Below are 18322 nucleotides of genomic sequence, written 5' to 3'. Positions count from 1 at the left end.
ACAATCCAGCTCTTAAAATTAAATACCTATATACGAGCATATGCGTACACATACGCACATATACATACCGACCAAAGAGAAAAGATGGGAGAAAAAACGAGGACAGCAATGGAAAACAAATGGTTCGAACCAGAACATTTCAGATGTTTACAATTCGGACATCCTCAAATTATAAATCCTCTCCGGAGAAGAGCCGAGGTTTCAAATCCTACATAAGAAATAAAAGGTTCCCAAACTTTATAAAAGTTATTTTCTTTGTCGTGCAGTTTGCTCGTCAAATAGTCCAAAGATATATAGTCCAGTACTATATTTAGCCATTGTGATTTACTTGGTGCCTTGTCAGAAATCCAATTCAGTACCACACATTTTCTTGCACAGAAAGTAAGCATTCTGTAGAGTTGACACTGATGTTTACCAATAATACCGGTGTCGGTTAAACCAAGTAGCAAATACAATGGGTTGAATTGTGTGCCCATAGAGAAAATCTTATCTAATTCACATTTTATTGTATGCCAAAAATTTTGAATTTCTCTGCAGGACCAGTAACAATGTGTGAGACTACCAATATCCACTCTACATTTCAAACACAATGGTGAGAGGCTTGTTTTGAATTTACTTCGCTGAGAAGGAGAAATGTGCACACGGTGTAAAATTTTAAATTGTATGGCCTTAACCCGATTGCAAATACTTAGAGACTTTGCATTCTTCCAGGCCTCATCCCATCCCTCCTGATTTATTGTACACTGCAATTCCCTTTCCCAAACTTCTTTTAGGAGAAATGTATTTGGTAAGGGGTGCTCTTTCAGCAAGTTGTAAAAGGTTTTAATTGAAGTTTTTACCCTGGAGGAAAAAAGCTGTTTTTCACACACTGAAATTGTTTGGTCCACATCGAGTGTGGTTTTTTTCTGAATGAAATCTCTAATTTGTAAATAGCGAAAGAAATCCTGCCTCCCAATATCATATTTATCCAATAGTTGCGAGAAAGATAATAATGTGTTACCTTCCATCAAGTCAGAAAGCGTACGAATTCCTTTTATTGACCATGTTTTGAAGCCAGAGTCCATAACGCCTGGCAGAAACATCGGGTTATCACAAATAGGTGTAAGAGGTGATATAACTTGGAACCTGTCCTCAAGTTTTTGGACCATTTGCCATGCCCTCACAGTGTTAATAGTAATTGGGTTACTGCAGTATGTCTTTATGGCATAGTTTTTTCCTAAAAAAAAGTAAATTTTTTAAAGGGAACCTGGACATAGAGCTTTCTATATCGAGCCACAGAGAAGTAGGCTCCCCTGTCCAATCAGCAGCAGCACGCATGTGAGCGCTGATCTGATACTTTCGTATGTCTGGGAGAGCAAGGCCCCCACACTCGGCCGGGAGGCACAGTGTAGAAATTTTTAAGCGTGGTTTCCTTCCCGCCCATATAAAAGAACTTAGCCATCCGTTTAGAGCCTTAATTGTTTTACGGAGAAAAAGAACTGGAATCATTTGTATGGGATATAAAAGTCTGGGTAAGACATTCATTTTTAGAAGAGACACGCGGCCCAACCAGGAGAGAGGCAGCACTCTCCATCTTTCAAGGTCCAGCCGAATACGTTCAAATAAGGGGGTGAAATTGGCCTTATACATTTTGTCAAATGAGGGGGTAATTCTTATTCCCAGGTATGAAAATCCCTCTGGGGACCAAGTGAAAGGAAATGGAGCAGGTATAGATGGTTGATGTTTTAATGTGCCAAGTGGCATGAAACAATCGGATTATTGAAATAACTAATTTAGTAATCAATTAATCGTTAACTGGAGTATAGAGACTGTAAAACAGGGGTGTCAAACTTGTTCCAGAAAGGGTCGTGTGGCTGCAGGTTTTCTTTCTAACCAAGCAGTAGCACACCAGACTCCAGTCATCTCATCAAGTGAGTCCAATCTGAACATGATTACTTGATGAGATGACTGCAGTCTGGTGTGCTACTGCTTGTTTGGAAAGGAAACCTGCAGCCACATGGCCCTTTCTGGAACCGGTTTAACACCCCTACTCTAAAATGTGCCTTTAGCTGACAGAGCGACTCACTTAGAGCAGCAAAATTGTAAGAAAATTTTGCATTTAAGATAAAAATCTCTTGACTGTCAATATTCTCTATCCAGAACTCCTTGAAAGGAAAAGCTTTATTTTCGGTTGGTGTAATCAAAAAGTTCTTAAGGGAACCTTTCGCTATCTAATTACTAATCGATTAATCGAAACAATAATTAACGGATTAGTTAATTTGCAAAATAATCGTTAGTTGAAGCCCTAGTTCTGTTTTTTTTTTTTTTTTTTTGTGACCTCTTGGGTTAGTGGTCATTGCGATCTTGTGGTAATTTTGGTTTTACAGTTACAATTGGGTCTGTTTGCGTAATAAGTGGCACACAGTGCAGCTTGCTGGAGTTTAAGACTTGGAAATAGTTTTCATGAAGCCTCCAGACTGGAGGATGTCATCATTAAAGGAATAAACATGTCTCTGTATGCCGACTGGACTAGGAACCTTAAAAAAAAAAGGTCCCCCAAAAACAAGCTGGAGGCTATTGCTGGAAAGGGGGGAAGTTTATTTTTCTCCTGTATGTTACATTTGAGACTTCATTTTGGGTGAGCAGAGGAAGCTGCATCCATTTTACTCTTAATTCCTATCTTGATAACATAAAAAACAAGAAGGTTACTGTATGTCATTCTGTTTAAGTGAGTTTAGAGAAGTTTTAACATGATTTAAACCATTAACCGATACAACCTGCAAAAAAACAAAACAACTGTCCCTTTAAATGTCATCTTTACAATCTCCGAACTATGCAGTACCTATTAGCTCCTGAGGATGGCGACAGAGATTCGTAAAAACTGGTTCACATTTCTTAGCAACCACGTAGATCCACATCGACAACGTAAAGTAAAAGCATGTGTCGCAAAAAGGAGACTTTGGGAAAAAATGCGTTTATTTTTTAATCATGTTATAAATACACATAATAAATGCATAAATAAAAACAAAATTACAGTTTAACTTCAAGCCCATTACATTAAAAAAGTAGAGCGATTTATTTAGGTGGGACTTTTAAAGCTTAAACCGAGCTCATCCGGTTTACCAAAATAAAATCAAAGTTCAAAACGATAGATTTTTTTTTTTATAAACATACGTCTATCTTTTTGTTTGAAAGATTTTTTTTGTTTTCTTTATTAAAATAAGAATATCAATGACAATCTCAAACAATACGTCAATAATGAACATTACAAGAAAAAATAATCACAACTATTAACTCCAATAGAAATTAGAGGCAAGAACAAGGAAAAAACAAACTCAACAATTAACTTAAGAAGAGAGGACTAACTGAAATTCTTCCATTAAATCAGACATTTTATTTGCTTTAAGGTTCTGCATCTTTTTCAGACATCGGTTAAAGCAGGAAAGTCTGTTTTTGAGAGCAGAGAATGAGAGGGAACATTTTGCATAAAGACATTTATGGTGTAATATTTGGTTATCATCAAAGGTTATAATCATTAACTAACTTACTTCTTTACATTCATAAAACAAATGATTGGTAGTTTCCGATTGAGTTGTACAGAAACCACGATTCCCAACATTGAATTTAAATCTCTCTCTTAAGTACTCATTTGAAGGATATTTGTAATTCATTATTTTAAATTCTAATTCTTAATATTTAGGAGGAATTGGCAATTTCAAATAATTTGTCCTAATCTTGGTTATCATAGATTTGTTAAAATGTTGTAAGAGAAATTTACGTTTTGTTGGACCAGGGTACATTTTTTCGACTATTAAATAAATCTAAAAAAAAATATAAAATAATTATACTTAGAATAATTAATGTAATCTATAAAGTTTCAGTCCTTTCCACCTAACAGTTATCAAAATCATTTATTTAATTCAATTTTATTTCTTTTAATGTATCTATAATTTTATTATTTATTTGTTAATTATTTTAGAAATTCATAAGAAATTGTGTAACTGTCTTGCTAGTCCATCAACAATTGTCCTTTTAAGGTGAAATTTGACAAGAAATAAATATTTTGAAGCAATAAATTCTAAACGAAAAAAAAAACAACAAAAAAAACCTCTCGTTCCTTTGTAAAAATCCAACTTTTATTTCGCAGAGACAGAAATCGAAAGACATGAGACTGGGGCTTTTATTTTGAAAAGAATCCAAACATCCTGACCGGAAGCTTCCCGCAGCAACAACAGCCCTGGAGACCGTGGCGGAGGTGACAGTTGGGTGTTTTTTTTTTGCCCCACAGGTAAGTGGGCTTCAAATTGGGGACGAATTTAATATCCATATGTTTTTTTCTTGACTTTCACTTTTATTTCAAAAGTCGGGTTATAGTCGGACGGGTTTGGGGCTCGAGGCGTTTCTGTCACACGAAGAAGAAGAAGAAGAGGAGGAGGAAAGGGGGCTTAAAAATTAAAACAGGCTTATTTTATGACAGCTAGTTTTTCAGCTAGCTTGGGTTTATTTATTAGCATTTTCCCCTGAGGACCCGAAGGTCTATTATATGATTAATATGGTTAAATGTTAATCCCGGGGTAAAGTGAAGTGTTATTTCAGTCTACTGCTGTGAGCATAAATGATATTTACTGGATTTGTGCACACATGATCTGATACTGTGTAAATATCCGTGTTTTCCTCTAAAGCAGAACAGTAGCAGGAAGAAGGAGTGGGAGTACAGGCCGTGGAACTTGACGTCCTCCACAGGAATGAACAGCCAGCCCTGATCTGCTATGGAATAACTGTGGATGCTTCCAGACAGTCATCATGCCTCCGGGTCACGCCTGAGAGCCATGGCCCGGCCCTGGAAGTGACCTCTGTAGGCACAGCAGCCTGAGGTGGCTCTCACCTTGGCACTATGGCATCCAATGAGAGACTCTATGAGGTGTGGATGCTCTACTGCACCAAGGTGAGGCAATCCCCCTCCTGTCCTTATCATCCTGTGGGATAGCCGGCTAAATGTTGAAGAGCAAAGTGTTTGCTTTTAAACAGGATTTGGAGGTCTAGATCCTTACTGCTTTTCCAGTCTGTAAGCGGAAAAGTTAGTTGGCACTGGAGGCTCAGATTTCCTGTTTGGGAAAGATTTTCTCCCATTGTTAATGACTGAAAATAGGTTTTAGGCAGAGGTGGCAAGTAACAAAGTATTTCTACTTCGTTACGGTACTTAAAGGAATAGTACACCCAAAACATGATTAGCCTTCATTTTCTACTCACCCCCATGCTGAACAACACTCTGGAGTACTTTTTTGATATCTCAAATGCATCTGGAGATCTGGGAGGCTTCTTGCTGTCTGCTGACATTCAAATAATGGAGGTCTATGGCGCCCGAGGCAGAAAGGTCCATAAAAGTCCACAAAAAACGTGTCAATATTCCTCCATACTGCTCGTCCAATGTATTCCAAGTGTCCTGAGTGGGTAGCATCCAGAATTTACTTGAAACGAAGTCATTTAGAATGTTTTTAGAGCATAAACAGTAGTTTATAGGATTTCCTGAAAGCGCGCACATGCGCGTTCACGACGCTACGGAAGCCGGCAGACCAAACCAGCGCATTCAGCTCGGCAAAGAACTCATGCTCTTCCTCAACACTGAAGTCCTCAGACATTTTTCTTTCGTTGTTTCTTTCTTTGCACAGGTAAACAGCACATTTCTTCTTCTACGCTTGCATTATTGGCAGAGCAGACGCTGAATGCGCACTTTCATCTGGTTTGGTCTGCCGGCTTCCGTAGCGTCGTGAACGCGCATGTGCGCGCTTTCAGGAAATCCTATACACTACTGTTTATGCTCTAAAACATTCTAAATGACTTCCTTTCGAGTAAATTCTGGATGCTACCCACTCAGGACACTTGGAATACATTGGACGAGCAGTATGGAGGAATATTGACACGTTTTTTGTGGACTTTTATGGACCTTTCTGCCTCGGGCGCCATAGACCTCCATTATTTGAATGACAGCAGACAGCAAGAAGCCTCCCAGATCTCCAGATGCATTTGAGATATCAAAAAAGTACTCCAGAGTGTTGTTCAGCATGGGGGTGAGTAGAAAATGAAGGCTAATCATGTTTTGGGTGTACTATTCCTTTAAGTACACTTTTTAGGTACTATCTATACTTTCTATTCCTTATATTTTTTAAACAAACATTACTCGTTACTCTTGGCTTCAGTTTAATGTTTATAAATATTTATTTCACATCCAATGCAGTAGTGAAAACTAGTGTAAATGGATGAGTCATAGAACGCAAACACTCATTGGTTAGCTAAAGGAAATCATCAGATGCAAGCAGGTGTTCTTCGAACTGCAAACGTGCTACAATGTGGGATTCAGAAAAAGATGTTAAAACGTCTGAAAGTTCGGACACAGGCGAGAGCGTATCCCTCATCCTTGGCCCTATCTCAAAGAATTTTTCGAAATAGTCAAAAAATTGAGCTTTCAATTCATATAGTGGCATCTAGCTGTTCTTTTAAAAAGGTTACTTTATACTTTTATACTTTAAGTAGTTTTTGGAGCACGTACTTTTTCACTTTTACTTGAGTAAAGAGGTCAAGTTGATACTTGTTTTTAAACTGGGTGTACTTTTGACACCACTGGATTTAAAGTGTCTGTCTTCTGTTGTTTAGAACGGCTCTATAGTTATAATATCAGCTATAAATTCAAAGAGAACATTTGCATTTATACCAGGAGAAAGACTGGAAATTGCAATGGGGCTGCAAGATCCTAATGAGTGCTCATAGGGCTACTTACTAGGGACAGCAGAGCAGCAGAGCGGGCATTCCTTGTGTCAGCTGTTGGATAGATTTAATTCACTCTGCGATAAAGCACGCGCACATTCTGCCGTCCAATCTAAACAGCCTGGCTAAGCTGCTCCTCACGTGAGCCTGGCTGCGGCCACTCACTTTCTTCCCCCGGTAATCCCTCACCATTACACACAGTCCCGTACGCACGATGCACAATCCTCTGCGCATGAAGGCAGTGCTGTTGCTCACAAACGCAGAACATGGCATCAAATGATGAAGAGAGGGCATCCTCCACCTGCGCCGGCCGGGTTCCTGACAGGCGATAGGCTGCTGTGTTGCGATAGTTACAATCATTAGTGAAAATGGCAGCCCTGTCTTGGAGGCATTTGTTCAAGCTGGGCTCTGTATTTGCATTGACTAAGACAGGATCGTTTTACTTCACCTTGGCTTTGAGCCAGGGTCCACAGGGCCAGCATTTATCTCTGCGTGTCGCCTAAGAGTTGTAGAGAGGGAGGCGGTTCAATAAATGTAGGCGTATGAGCCTGACTTTCACTTTGAGCAGCTAAATGTTACAGGTCCTTGTAAAGCAGTCATGCTGCTTGAACTTTGGCATGTTTAGTTAAGCTGAAGCCACAGACTTTAGCATGTTAATGAGGATTTAGTGGGATAGACAAACGCAATATGTGTTATGCTAAACTGTTAATAAGATGGCACATTTTAAACTGTCTAGAACTCCACAGAATCATACTGCCACCACCCTGCTTCACCATTGGGAGGGTTTATTCAGGTAGTGTTATTTTTCCTGACAAACATAGCTTAACTCCCATTTATTATTATTTATATTATTGCCGTTAATTTGTCCCATTTAATAAGAAGCTTTGAAGTTTGTGTTCGGGACAAAAAAATATTAAAACTTTAGTTCTGTAGTATGGGGGTTCCCTGAACTATATGTATGTGTGTGTGGGGGTTGCCCAGATATGTTGTCTGTAAGAACCTTGCAGTCATGTGGGCTAAATCAGACAAGGAATGTTTGTGTGAAAGGCCCAGACCCCCCTCCGCAGCCTTCCAGCCTCTCACTCTGTCTATCCAGCTCAAACTTGCAGCAAATTTCCCCAAAAATGTGTCCTAAAGTAGAACTTTCCACATTGTGTTGCTCTGGATTTAGAAAATGAATAAACACATAAATCATTGTTGGGTGACAGTACTGTCACTTTAAATCCCGTTTAAGCTCTCAAGAGCAAGTTAGAGCTAAATCAGTTAGATTTTATGATCTAATAGGTCCTGTATGGTTGCTTCTATCATCTTAAGATGCACTGTCATCTCCTTCATTTGCTTAATAATGCGAAATAATACTAAAAAGAAACATTGTTAGATATCTGAAATGGTTATTCTAGACTTTCTCAAGTTTGTCAGGGTTTAATTCAGTCAGAATAAAACTTTACATTCCAGCTGAAAGGATTGAGATCCGTGAAAAAAAATGTCAGGTGAAATGTGTTCATTTAACTAAGAAACAACAAGCTTCCACTATTTTCCATTTAGAACACATTAGTTAACATCAGGTCTTTAATAAAAATCATGTAAACAGGCTAATCCTGTAATTCAGCACTAATATCTCCATTAAAATAACCTTCTGCACTTTCTTTCTTTATTTCTTTTTTGTAGCCTGTAAAAAAAAAAAAAAAGTCTGAACTATACAAAGTCTGACTTTTCATGTCAGAGATTGAAGAAAAGAAAAAATGAGGTCAGGATTAGTCAAAATCACTTATTTTTTGCATCTTTTGAATGTTGTTTATAGTCCATCAATTAATCAGTTTGATAGAGAAGAGGATTAGGGCCACTGAAAATAAAAAAAAAAACAGATTTTTTTTTATTTAATTTCAGTATAGTATGGGGAAAAAAGTCAGAGTTCTGACTTTTTTCTCAGAATTCTGACTTTTTTCTCAGAATTCTGACTTTTCTCAGAATTATTGTCAGAATTCAGTCAGAATTCTGAGAAAAAAGTCAGAATTCTGACTTTTTTCCCCATGTTAAACTGAAATAAATTTGAAAAATCAGTTAACTTTTTTTTTTTTTTTCCAGTGGCCCTAATCCTCTTCCGTAGTTTGAAGGTAAAGTGTGACGATTAAATGTTTTTGAGCTTAAATATTTTCTGGTTTTTCAAGAAAGCCATCCGTTTGCCACTTTCGACATCCCAACATAAACATTGGTTTAGACGGATGTCGGCTGGATGTGGACGGTAACAATAAGAGCTTTTACAACCTGTTTAAGGAGAACTGGTTCACCCGGTTTGGTCTGGTAGACCGAAGGCTGTTTCCCTGACAGCCGCTGAAGTTCCCGGTACTGACAGGAGGAAGAAGAAGCTTGGTTTCTGTTTTCTCTCATGATCTGGAGGAAATGTGGAATATGCGAAACACATTAGCGGCCGCAGCTGTCAGGGTGGCAGCCTTCTTTAGGGATGAGGTCAGATGTTGTTGGCGGGGCAGCTGAAGTATGAAGGACTCGCTGCTGTCAGTGAATCATGTCGGATTCATAAAGCTTACACTGAGAATAAAACGTCAGATTTTTACCTTTTCATACTTCGAACTTGTTCGCTCTTCCTGCAACCTTTAAAGACAACAGTTTTTAGATTCCTGCAGGTGCTAAGGTGAAAGTATTCATACCTCTTTAAATTTGATATATTACAAACAGCTTTATAGGAACGTTAACAGGATGAAACATTCATTTGAGAGCATGTTGATGTGTCACAGCGGCCTATTTAAAGTCTTGCTTCTGACAGGTTGAGAATCTGTTGCAGGAATTAAAGGTTTCCTATGCTTTTATTTCCCCTTTAGGGAAATGCAGAAATGCAGCCAAAGGTCGCAGATGAGGATGAAAACAAAAGCTTTCCTCTTTTTTTGTCCAGATTGTCATTTCAAAAAGGATGTCCTTTTCCTTCCATTTCACGCTTATGCCCTCCAAACATGCTTCTGATGCAGCCAGAGGCGTAGTGGGTCTTCGCATGGCTCTATTTTGAAACCATTTCAGCTGTCGGAGGCGACTCCAGCTTGCAGGCGGGTCACAGACGACTAAGACTGTTGCATAACCCGCTATCCTCTTAGCTGTCTTCCATTGGCTCGTGTCAGGGTTGTCGGTTAACAGAGCAGAAACCAAAACAGTGCTACATTAACCTTCCCTCCACCATTAGGATAGCAGTTAAGCAGCTGCTGAAGAAAGTTCAGGATTTAGCTGGATTTCTAATGATGCCATTTATGCTCTTAAAGCCTTTGTTTGCTGCAGAAAATCCTTCATAACTCCCAGACATGGGGGAACAAGCCTGGAGGATCATTTCACCCTGTAGTGTCTTAACGCACTCATTTCCTTCCAGGATCACAGAGCAGCCACCCTGCTTCGAGTCGAGGCAAGAAGCAGCAGCAGTAATTAGCATAAACCTCTGCTCTGCTGGGAGGAAGCTGCTGCTTGACTGAAAGTGCGGCTTGTTGCAATCACACACAAACTTTCACCCTTTCATTTCCTTGCCCCATATTGGAAACTCGTTACTAGAGGCCATCTTTTTTTTTTTTATACCTCCTTGTCATGAATCTCTCTGGAATAACAGTGAGGTCATCCCTGGAGTGGTTTAAGCTCCTCCCCCCGGCCTCTATAAATACACGTGTGGGAGTGACATCACGGTGAGGAGCCGTCGCAGACAGATGGGAAGTGATTTTGACCCAAAAGGGGAGCAGAAACAGAAACGGTGGTCAGACGGAGCCGAGCCGCATGTTTCCAGGCTGCTGGGCCACACCTGTCTACTGTTAAACTTTTCTGACTTTTAATGGTGTAGCTTCACTCTTTTATTACTTTCTCGTTTGTTTTATTGGAATAAAACATATTTTTTTACTTCTTAGTTCGCCCTGGATGAAGTTAATTAACCTTCAGTAGAAATGTTATATTTTTATCCGGCTAAACTGTAATGTTTTAATCAAAAAGCACAGATAATGAACTACTTTTATGCAAGACTTTTAATTCTTATTTTTTAAAGTCCGACCTCTCTTCAGTGACAATTGAAGATGGAGGTTCCCAGTCATTGACTGTAACTATCGCACAAACCTCCTGATCAATGCGGAATCTAATTTTGAAGAATGAAGAGCATCGATCGGCTCTGGCAGCCTCCTTTTACCGAGGTCAGCGTAAACAGATCATTAGGAATGCTGTGCGCTCCTTTGGGAAAGATCCTGGTGTCGTTTTCATAATAATAAGATTGGAGGTCTGAAGGGTTATTTGTACGCGGACAACAGATCATTGGGAGAGGTAATACAAGGTCGCTGAGTTTGGGGATGGCTGCTTGTAACTAGAGGTTGTTTCGCCCAGCTCTTGATGACAGATGAGGATAAGCAGAGGCACACAGAGCCAGGGTGTGTCCCCGTCCGCCACAGTCCAAACCCTCAATGGGCATCTTTGCTCCCAAGCTGCTGCCTAAAAGAGGACATTCTTCCACACACACACACACACACACACACACACCGCAAAGTCATTCACTCACTGTTTCCTGCAGATGGAGCCTCTTGAAAGTTAAGCGGCTGTCTTAAATTATCGTCTATAAACGATCTGGAAGCAATAATAGGAGGACAATAGGATGTTTATTGCTTAAATAAAAACTGGTTTCAGCTGCAGCCAATTAGAAACCCTTTAGATTTATTCAGCTCTTTTAAGCTTTTAAGGTTTAGCTCTTTCCATTCATTCGGCTACTGTATTTCTCCCTCCTTTAGTTCTATATGTTCTGGGCTCTAACTCACACACACAGAGGCAGAAGCCAACGTTGCAGGATTGTCCCGATGACTTTACTTGTGCAGATTCACGTGGTTTGTTTGCTTGGTTTTGGCTGATTCACTCTCAAAGAGGCAGACAAGCCGTCAGCCTTTCTGTCCCCTGCCCACTCTTTCATCAGCCAGCACTGCTGCTCTGTGGGAAAATAAAATCCACAGGCAGGTTGTTTTTCAGAGAAAAATCCATCTATTGAGTTATTTTTTATTAGTTGATTGGACTTAACATGTGACTTTCTGGTCAGAAACTTTATTTCTTTTTCTAAATATTGAGCACATAACATTAGCTTTGTCAATCTGCACTGATAACTCCTTAGTTCAGACCTTTATTACAAAAAAAAAGGTTAAAACTCAGACTTGGTTATCTTTAAAATCACAGAAGTGTTGAAAAATATAGTCACATTAAAGTATTTTTTAAAATAAATTAGTTATTATTGGGCTTTTTGACAGGTCTGGTTGATTCAGGAGAGAGAGCAGGACTTTGAGCAGATAATAGGAAGGCTCAACTTGCTTTGTTTTCATTTTAATGCACCTTTAGGACTGTTGGAATTTTCTAAGAAATCGTTATAAAAACCTCCAATTTTTTAGGAAGATAGACTGAAACTAAAGCCAAGGAAATGCTTGTTGCACTAAAACTTTGCTAATTATTAAATGCAGTTTAAACGTTAAGCCCAGTTACTGAAGCTAAACCAACTTTAAACTGAAGAAAAACATATAAAAAATGTATTTTACATTCTAATCCATCTTTTGAATACTTCTGTATATCTTGATAGCCGCATATGAGCCATATTGTTTTTAAACTTTGCTTCCGAAATCCTGATTCAGACTTTCTTCTCTTTGTGAACTATTTCTGGTAGCGTATCATTAAAACTCTAAGTTTAAATGAAATCTAAGGGGTGAATTATTGTAATTTAACCCAAAATGTGTATTTTCACCCTCAACTGATACCACTAGAGTATGAGACTTAATATATGAGTTCTCAATTGTTTATCATTCGTTATGCTTTAAGCTTTATGAAGCCACATGAAGCCGGTCTTCCCTTTGACATTGTTTAAGGAATTTAGCAAATCCTGATATCCCAGTTGCTAAAAACCCAGCATTAAAATGCAGCCAGGCCTGTTTTTCCCCCTTTAGCAGGTGGATGCTACACTTATCACATTCAAAGAAGATGAGATGTAATAAGATTGCTTTCCTCTGACATTCCTTTTCCCTTGGTCACACAGCTGTGTCTGTGGTTCTAGTAACAGGGGCCTGTCTCTGCTGCCTCGGGGCGTAACGATCATCTGTCTGTTGTCAAACCAGTAGAACGGATCCTGAGGGGAATTTCAAAGCTGTAGTTTAACCACCGCTTTCATTCACATAAAGACCGGGGGTGAAAGCTTGGTTGATTTCTACCAAGGATCGCAACAATACCCCACCCCATCCACCCCTTTGTTTGAGTCATTGTTGTGTGTGAAACGCTTAATATCGATGACAACATGCAAGTTGTTTGGTCACATGTCTGAAGGTGTGAACGGCTATGAATGTGCCTCCGGGGACTCTAAAAAGATGGCGCCTGAGGCCACCTCCTCTGTTTACCCTTTTTTTTTTCATTCTTTGATTCCTTTCTTGTAACCACCTGCCTTCTCTTTCTGAAATATGCACATTAATATCTCCAAAAAAGACTTCTATGTTCTTAATCTGTAGGTGAACTACTTCTATGTTGATTTAGAGCAAATGTTCAGGATTCAATAGATATTTTTACACATTTTCCCAGGATTTTTAAAGAGCCCACGGTGTCATCCATTCATGAAACTCAGAGAATTAAAAATCCTTTTTCGTAGATTAGGTATTTATCATCCATGCAGAAAAGCACTTAAGGGAACTATTTAATTTAAAACATGGTTCCCGTGGGTCCTTAAAAAGTCTTAAAAGGCATTGAATTCTTCAAAATAAAACTAAGGCCTTAATTGGTATTAAAATGTCTTAAATCAGTCTTTTGTAGGTCTTAATTTTTAAAACATCATAAATAGGATTATTTTTATTATGATTTACTTTTGTAATCTAAAAAAAACATTAAAATTGACATTTTTTTTTATGAAAAAAAAAAAGTAACGGCTCGCCATTATTGGTTCCGTCTCGATAGCGAAACCAATAAAAGCGTTGTTGTGGCTGCGACATTTGGGAGATGAGCCATTAACTTTTTGTCTGGAAAATATGAGTGTAAATGTAACCAAAATTGTCTATTCAGCCAAGAGTTTTCTCCATTGCTAAAACCAGGGAACATATATGAGGCACAGTGGATTTTGTGCAAGAAGTCATTCAAGCTCAGAACGATGGGAATGGGAGTCACATGCGAAACGTGAAACACAAAGCGTCAAAATGGAGTTACCGAGAAACAGCCGGTATTTCTCAGTTTAGTTCCACCCTTGTCTCTGCAACGCTTCCACTTATCACCAAATCAAACATACTAAGAAAACAATACAAAGAAAAATAGCAGCAAAAAAGACTTAGCACTGGTTATGTTGTGGCTTTAAAACTGATTTGTTTTGTTCCCTGCTAAAACAAAGTTTGTGAATTCAGTTAAATAATTGTTAAAATATATCTGTCATTTGTGTGTTTTTAGCTTTCTTCCTGTATGGGAAGCTTTTCAAAATTTGAAACATTAGTGCAGTGGTTTATGTTAAAATAAACCTTTGGGTTAAGTTGTCGCAAACGGGTTTTTCTTGTGAATTTGGTCTTAAATTTTTATTTCTAGTGGCATTAAAAAGTCCTAAAAAGTCTTGAATTTAACCTGCCTTATGCTGTAGGAACCCTGTAAAATGTCTGCAATAGTTCACATTTGTGATGGTAGGACAGAGAAGCTTTTGTCCTGACACGTAGGTAGCGTCCAGTGGTTGTTATGGAGACTTGACCAGCCTTTTTAGCCCAGTTTCTTTTATTTACGCATTTTAAGTAGGAACATCAAAATGTACCATTTCTCCTTTTTCTGTTTTGAATACTAATTGAAACGTTCCTCTGTGTCTGATTGAAACCTTACGGAATATGATTATTGATTAAAGGTTCATCATCAGTCTGATCATCCTACAAACGTGTTTGAAAGTTTGAAATACAAAAATGCTTCAGTAACATTAAATAAATATTATTCGTTGGAGGTACCAATAAGTTTGTTAATTTTATTTTTACTTCCTAAAATTCTCTCTTTTGGAAAGATGGCTAACTCTCTTATCCTGTTCCTCCTTTTTGTCCCTCAATTTCCTAATTTTACAGAGAGATCCAGATTACTTTAAGATATGGCTGGAGATTTTTATCAGCTCCTATGAACAATGTCTGGATGTGGATTTCGAAAAGCCCCTCTCAAGGTAAGTGCCGGCAAACCTACCCATTTAATCTGTTTAAGTGAACAAAGAATCAATAAGTTGTTTTTTTAAGCCCCAGGACTGAATTAGACATTTGTAATTAAAGCTTAAATATACACTAGCCATGGCAGAGACAGGGCTGTTAGGTTTAGTTGCAGGTATGATCTGATTCTTGACATCTTGGCTGGCTGTGCTACCAGTTGGGATCACATGAGTATCAGGTGACGGTCGTTTAGCTGAGGCATGTGAGGCAGTGGAGTCACTCCTTTCCCCGCTAATTTAAACTCCCAGCAGCAGACTGTCTTTCTCCATTGTCAGCTTCCTAATGTCTTTTTCCAGACCGGAGGAGGTTCCACCCGTTCTGACGCTGCTACCCGACAACATCCTGCAGGTTTTACGCCACCAGCTGCTGCAGTGCGTCCAGAAAGCTTCAGACGGCCTAGAGCCCGAGCAGCAAAACCTGGCTCTGCTGCTGCTGAAGTTCCTCATTATTATCTGCAGGTTTGCAGTAGTAGTCATCCCATTTTAACTCTTTTTTTTTTTTTATTTCTCTCAGTTTCTGTTTCAACAATAAATTTTTATTCTATTGAGGATGTAAAAAAAACAATATACACACACCACATCCACACAGTGAGGCATAGTGGTGGCAGCATCATGCTGTGGGGATACATTTCTTATTATGGAAATTAATGTAGCTAAATGCTAATAACTGCTAAAGGTTTGTTGTGCTAAAGGTATGGTCACATGCCACACCTTTCAGTTTTTTTTTTTTTTTATATTTGCACTTTTTATTGAAAATATTTTTTCCCATACAAGTATACATACCGATTTTATAGTTTTTTTGTTTTGTTTTTTGTTTTCCTTTCTAAACACAACATCCAACAGAATCTGCACATGTATTGAACTGTAAGCAAACTATTTACAGTCTGTAACTCTATTAGGGTACCCAAACCCACACTATTAACCAACAAAGTCTGATCTCCATGGTGAAATAAAACCTCACCAATTTTCCCAATAATTTTTACATTTTCCAGCTTCAAATCTGATGGAAAAAGTCAGCCTTTCCATAATATAAATATTTTGAATTATTTCACACTTTTCAGTTTTATTTGAAAAATACCTTTTATCACTTTTCTTCCACTTCACAACGGTGCACTATTTTGTTCTGTCCCAGTAAAACACATTTGATCCTGTGACGGATTGTTTTGTTTGGCTAAAAGAAGGCAAACGGACGCATTGTTCTTTCTCAAAGGAACTTGTCCAATGTTGAGGAGATTGGCACATGCTCTTACATCAATCACATCATCACCATGACGACACTCTACATCCAGCAGGTTTGACCCTCTCTTGTATAATGGCGGTATTGTGACACCTAAACGCAGGTGTAATAGGATCCTGTTGCTTCACAGCTGAAGAGCAGGACCAAGGAGAAGGAGATGATGGACCACAGTCAGGCGGAGGACTTTGTTCGTCACTCGCTGGCGTTCTGCGAGAGCCTCTATGACCCATACCGCAACTGGAGACATCGAACAAGCAGGTAACAACTCAGCCTTTCTGAGCTATAACTAAAAAATAATTCCAATTAGTGACAGACTACAGCAATATTTCCCCTGCTTTAATGAAATGTAGATTGTATTCTAACAGCTGCCTGATTATAGAAAACATTTAAACTAATCAACCCTGAGCTTGTATGTTCATTTTTCATAAATTTATATGATGAGAACAGCTGCTGATAGAATATAAAGCTTCAGTCTGGTTTGTTTTTCTCATAATTAATTAAAAATGTACACCCATCTGCTCTTAAGTATGCAACAAATACAATGATTCAATTCATACAACCTTTGAATGGTAAAAACTTCCCACAGAAATTAAAGTTTTAGAATGGCCTAGTTAAAGTCTAAACTTGTTTCTAATTTTGGTTCCATGGCATGACTATAAACTGAGTGCCAAACCTGAGAAACTTTCAAATTTGCCTCGATTAAAGACCTAATCAGAACAGCAGGCCATAATTTCTCCTCTATGTAAGGTCCTCCTGTCAGTTATCAAAAATCTCATCTGCTGCTGCCAAGAGTAATCACTTAGGTTTAGTCTGTAGATAGGGAGATGTTTAGATATTTTTATCTGGGTCTAATTAATAAAATTATACTTTTAGATCAGCTTTTTGGATATATTGAGGTTTTTTTCTGAAAACATTAAGGAAAAAGAGAAAGATGATGTAAGTGGGCAATTGATTTATGTGATATTTATGTGATATCATGATTATTTAATTGGGCTCTAAATAGTTACATCAGAAATTAAATGCATTTTTTTGGGCAAATAGATCATCAGCATAAGGATGAATATTTTTTTTGTTTTTTCCTCACTTTTTTTTTTTATCTCCTCAGGGAGCAGCTGGGTGCCGTAGAGAGGGGCAGGCAGAAGTATAAGGCCGCTCCGCTCACTGTTGAATTTGTTCCCTTCTTTTACCGTAAGTCTTTATGTTAATGCTTTCGTTTTCTGTGGCTTTCCCTTATTTGACTCAAGTTAAGCTATGCGAAAATCGCACACTACTCCGCGTTCCTCCATGGATCCCGTCGAATCCGCTCTCTGTGCTTCTGGCCTGTTCGAGATGAGCAGATAGTGAATAGTGCCTGTCAAGACACTTCAGTGATGCTGGCGGCCATGTTAAACAAAGACTCTCTTCTGTCCTGTGTCGTATGCGGGGCTGCTGTGGTTATGCGCTAAAGATAACGCTCACGGCCCGACCAACTGGAATGCTTTCTGTTTTATGTTTGTTTTGTCGGAGCACCCTGTAATGACTTCTGCTTGGTAACTAGTTAAGGTTGCATGTAACTGAGAAGTTAAAGGAAGTAGACGTCCCGGAGCCACAATGTCAGATTTCATTCCCTAGTTGGATGTGTTGACAGGTGAGTTAATAGATGACTAGAGCCACTGTGACCCTGGGGTTAATGGCAGGACTGCGTGCGTATTTGTGCCCTCGGTATGATAATGGAGGTCCCCTCCTTTCTGGGTTACAAATTCCATTAATCGTTCATGCATAAATGTGTGTCACATAAACACGTTTGTTTGGAGAAAAACACGGGAACTTGAACAGTTTGCTGTATTTGCATAACTTGGATCATGTTTAAAGGTCAAATGAAAGCGCCTATGTGTTGATGCGTTTGTTTTTTTTGTTTGTTTTTGTGGTAGAGTGCTTCCAGGAGAGCGAGCATCTGAAGGAGAGCCTGAAATGCTGCCTTCTGCACCTGTTTGGAGCCATAGTAGCAGGGGATCAGGTGAGCCTCTTGTTGGCCCCAGAGGTCAGAGGGAGCTTAGGCTGACAGGCTGTAAACATAATCCTTTTAAACTGCTGTGGTCTGTTAGAGGCAAACATTAGCTCAGTGTTTAACTAGATATATCATTTCTAGAAAGTGGATTTTACATTATAGAACAACATGA

General features: G+C 38.8%; 1 protein-coding gene across 4 annotated transcripts in view; it reads left to right on the top strand.

Moving 5' to 3' along the window:
- The first annotated feature begins 4634 nt into the window (after positions 1–4634).
- nbeal1 (neurobeachin-like 1) overlaps positions 4635–18322 on the top strand; it is a 48877-nt gene continuing 35189 nt past the window's right edge. For 3 of the 4 annotated variants that reach the window (XM_038305791.1, XM_038305789.1, XM_038305790.1), the window contains exons 1-7: positions 4874–4924; positions 14796–14887; positions 15224–15385; positions 16137–16218; positions 16294–16421; positions 17269–17351; positions 18074–18159. In XM_038305791.1, the coding sequence (XP_038161719.1) occupies positions 4874–4924; positions 14796–14887; positions 15224–15385; positions 16137–16218; positions 16294–16421; positions 17269–17351; positions 18074–18159 (684 nt within the window). Of the gene's footprint in view, positions 4925–14795; positions 14888–15223; positions 15386–16136; positions 16219–16293; positions 16422–17268; positions 17352–18073; positions 18160–18322 lie in introns of all 4 variants that reach the window. The other variant, XM_038305793.1, reaches the window with a different exon arrangement.

The sequence above is a fragment of the Cyprinodon tularosa genome, unplaced genomic scaffold (assembly GCF_016077235.1).
Source record: "Cyprinodon tularosa strain WSP-4 unplaced genomic scaffold, ASM1607723v1 ctg564, whole genome shotgun sequence".
NCBI classification, from domain to species: domain Eukaryota; kingdom Metazoa; phylum Chordata; class Actinopteri; order Cyprinodontiformes; family Cyprinodontidae; genus Cyprinodon; species Cyprinodon tularosa.
This window is presented reverse-complemented; position numbering and strand designations above follow the sequence as displayed.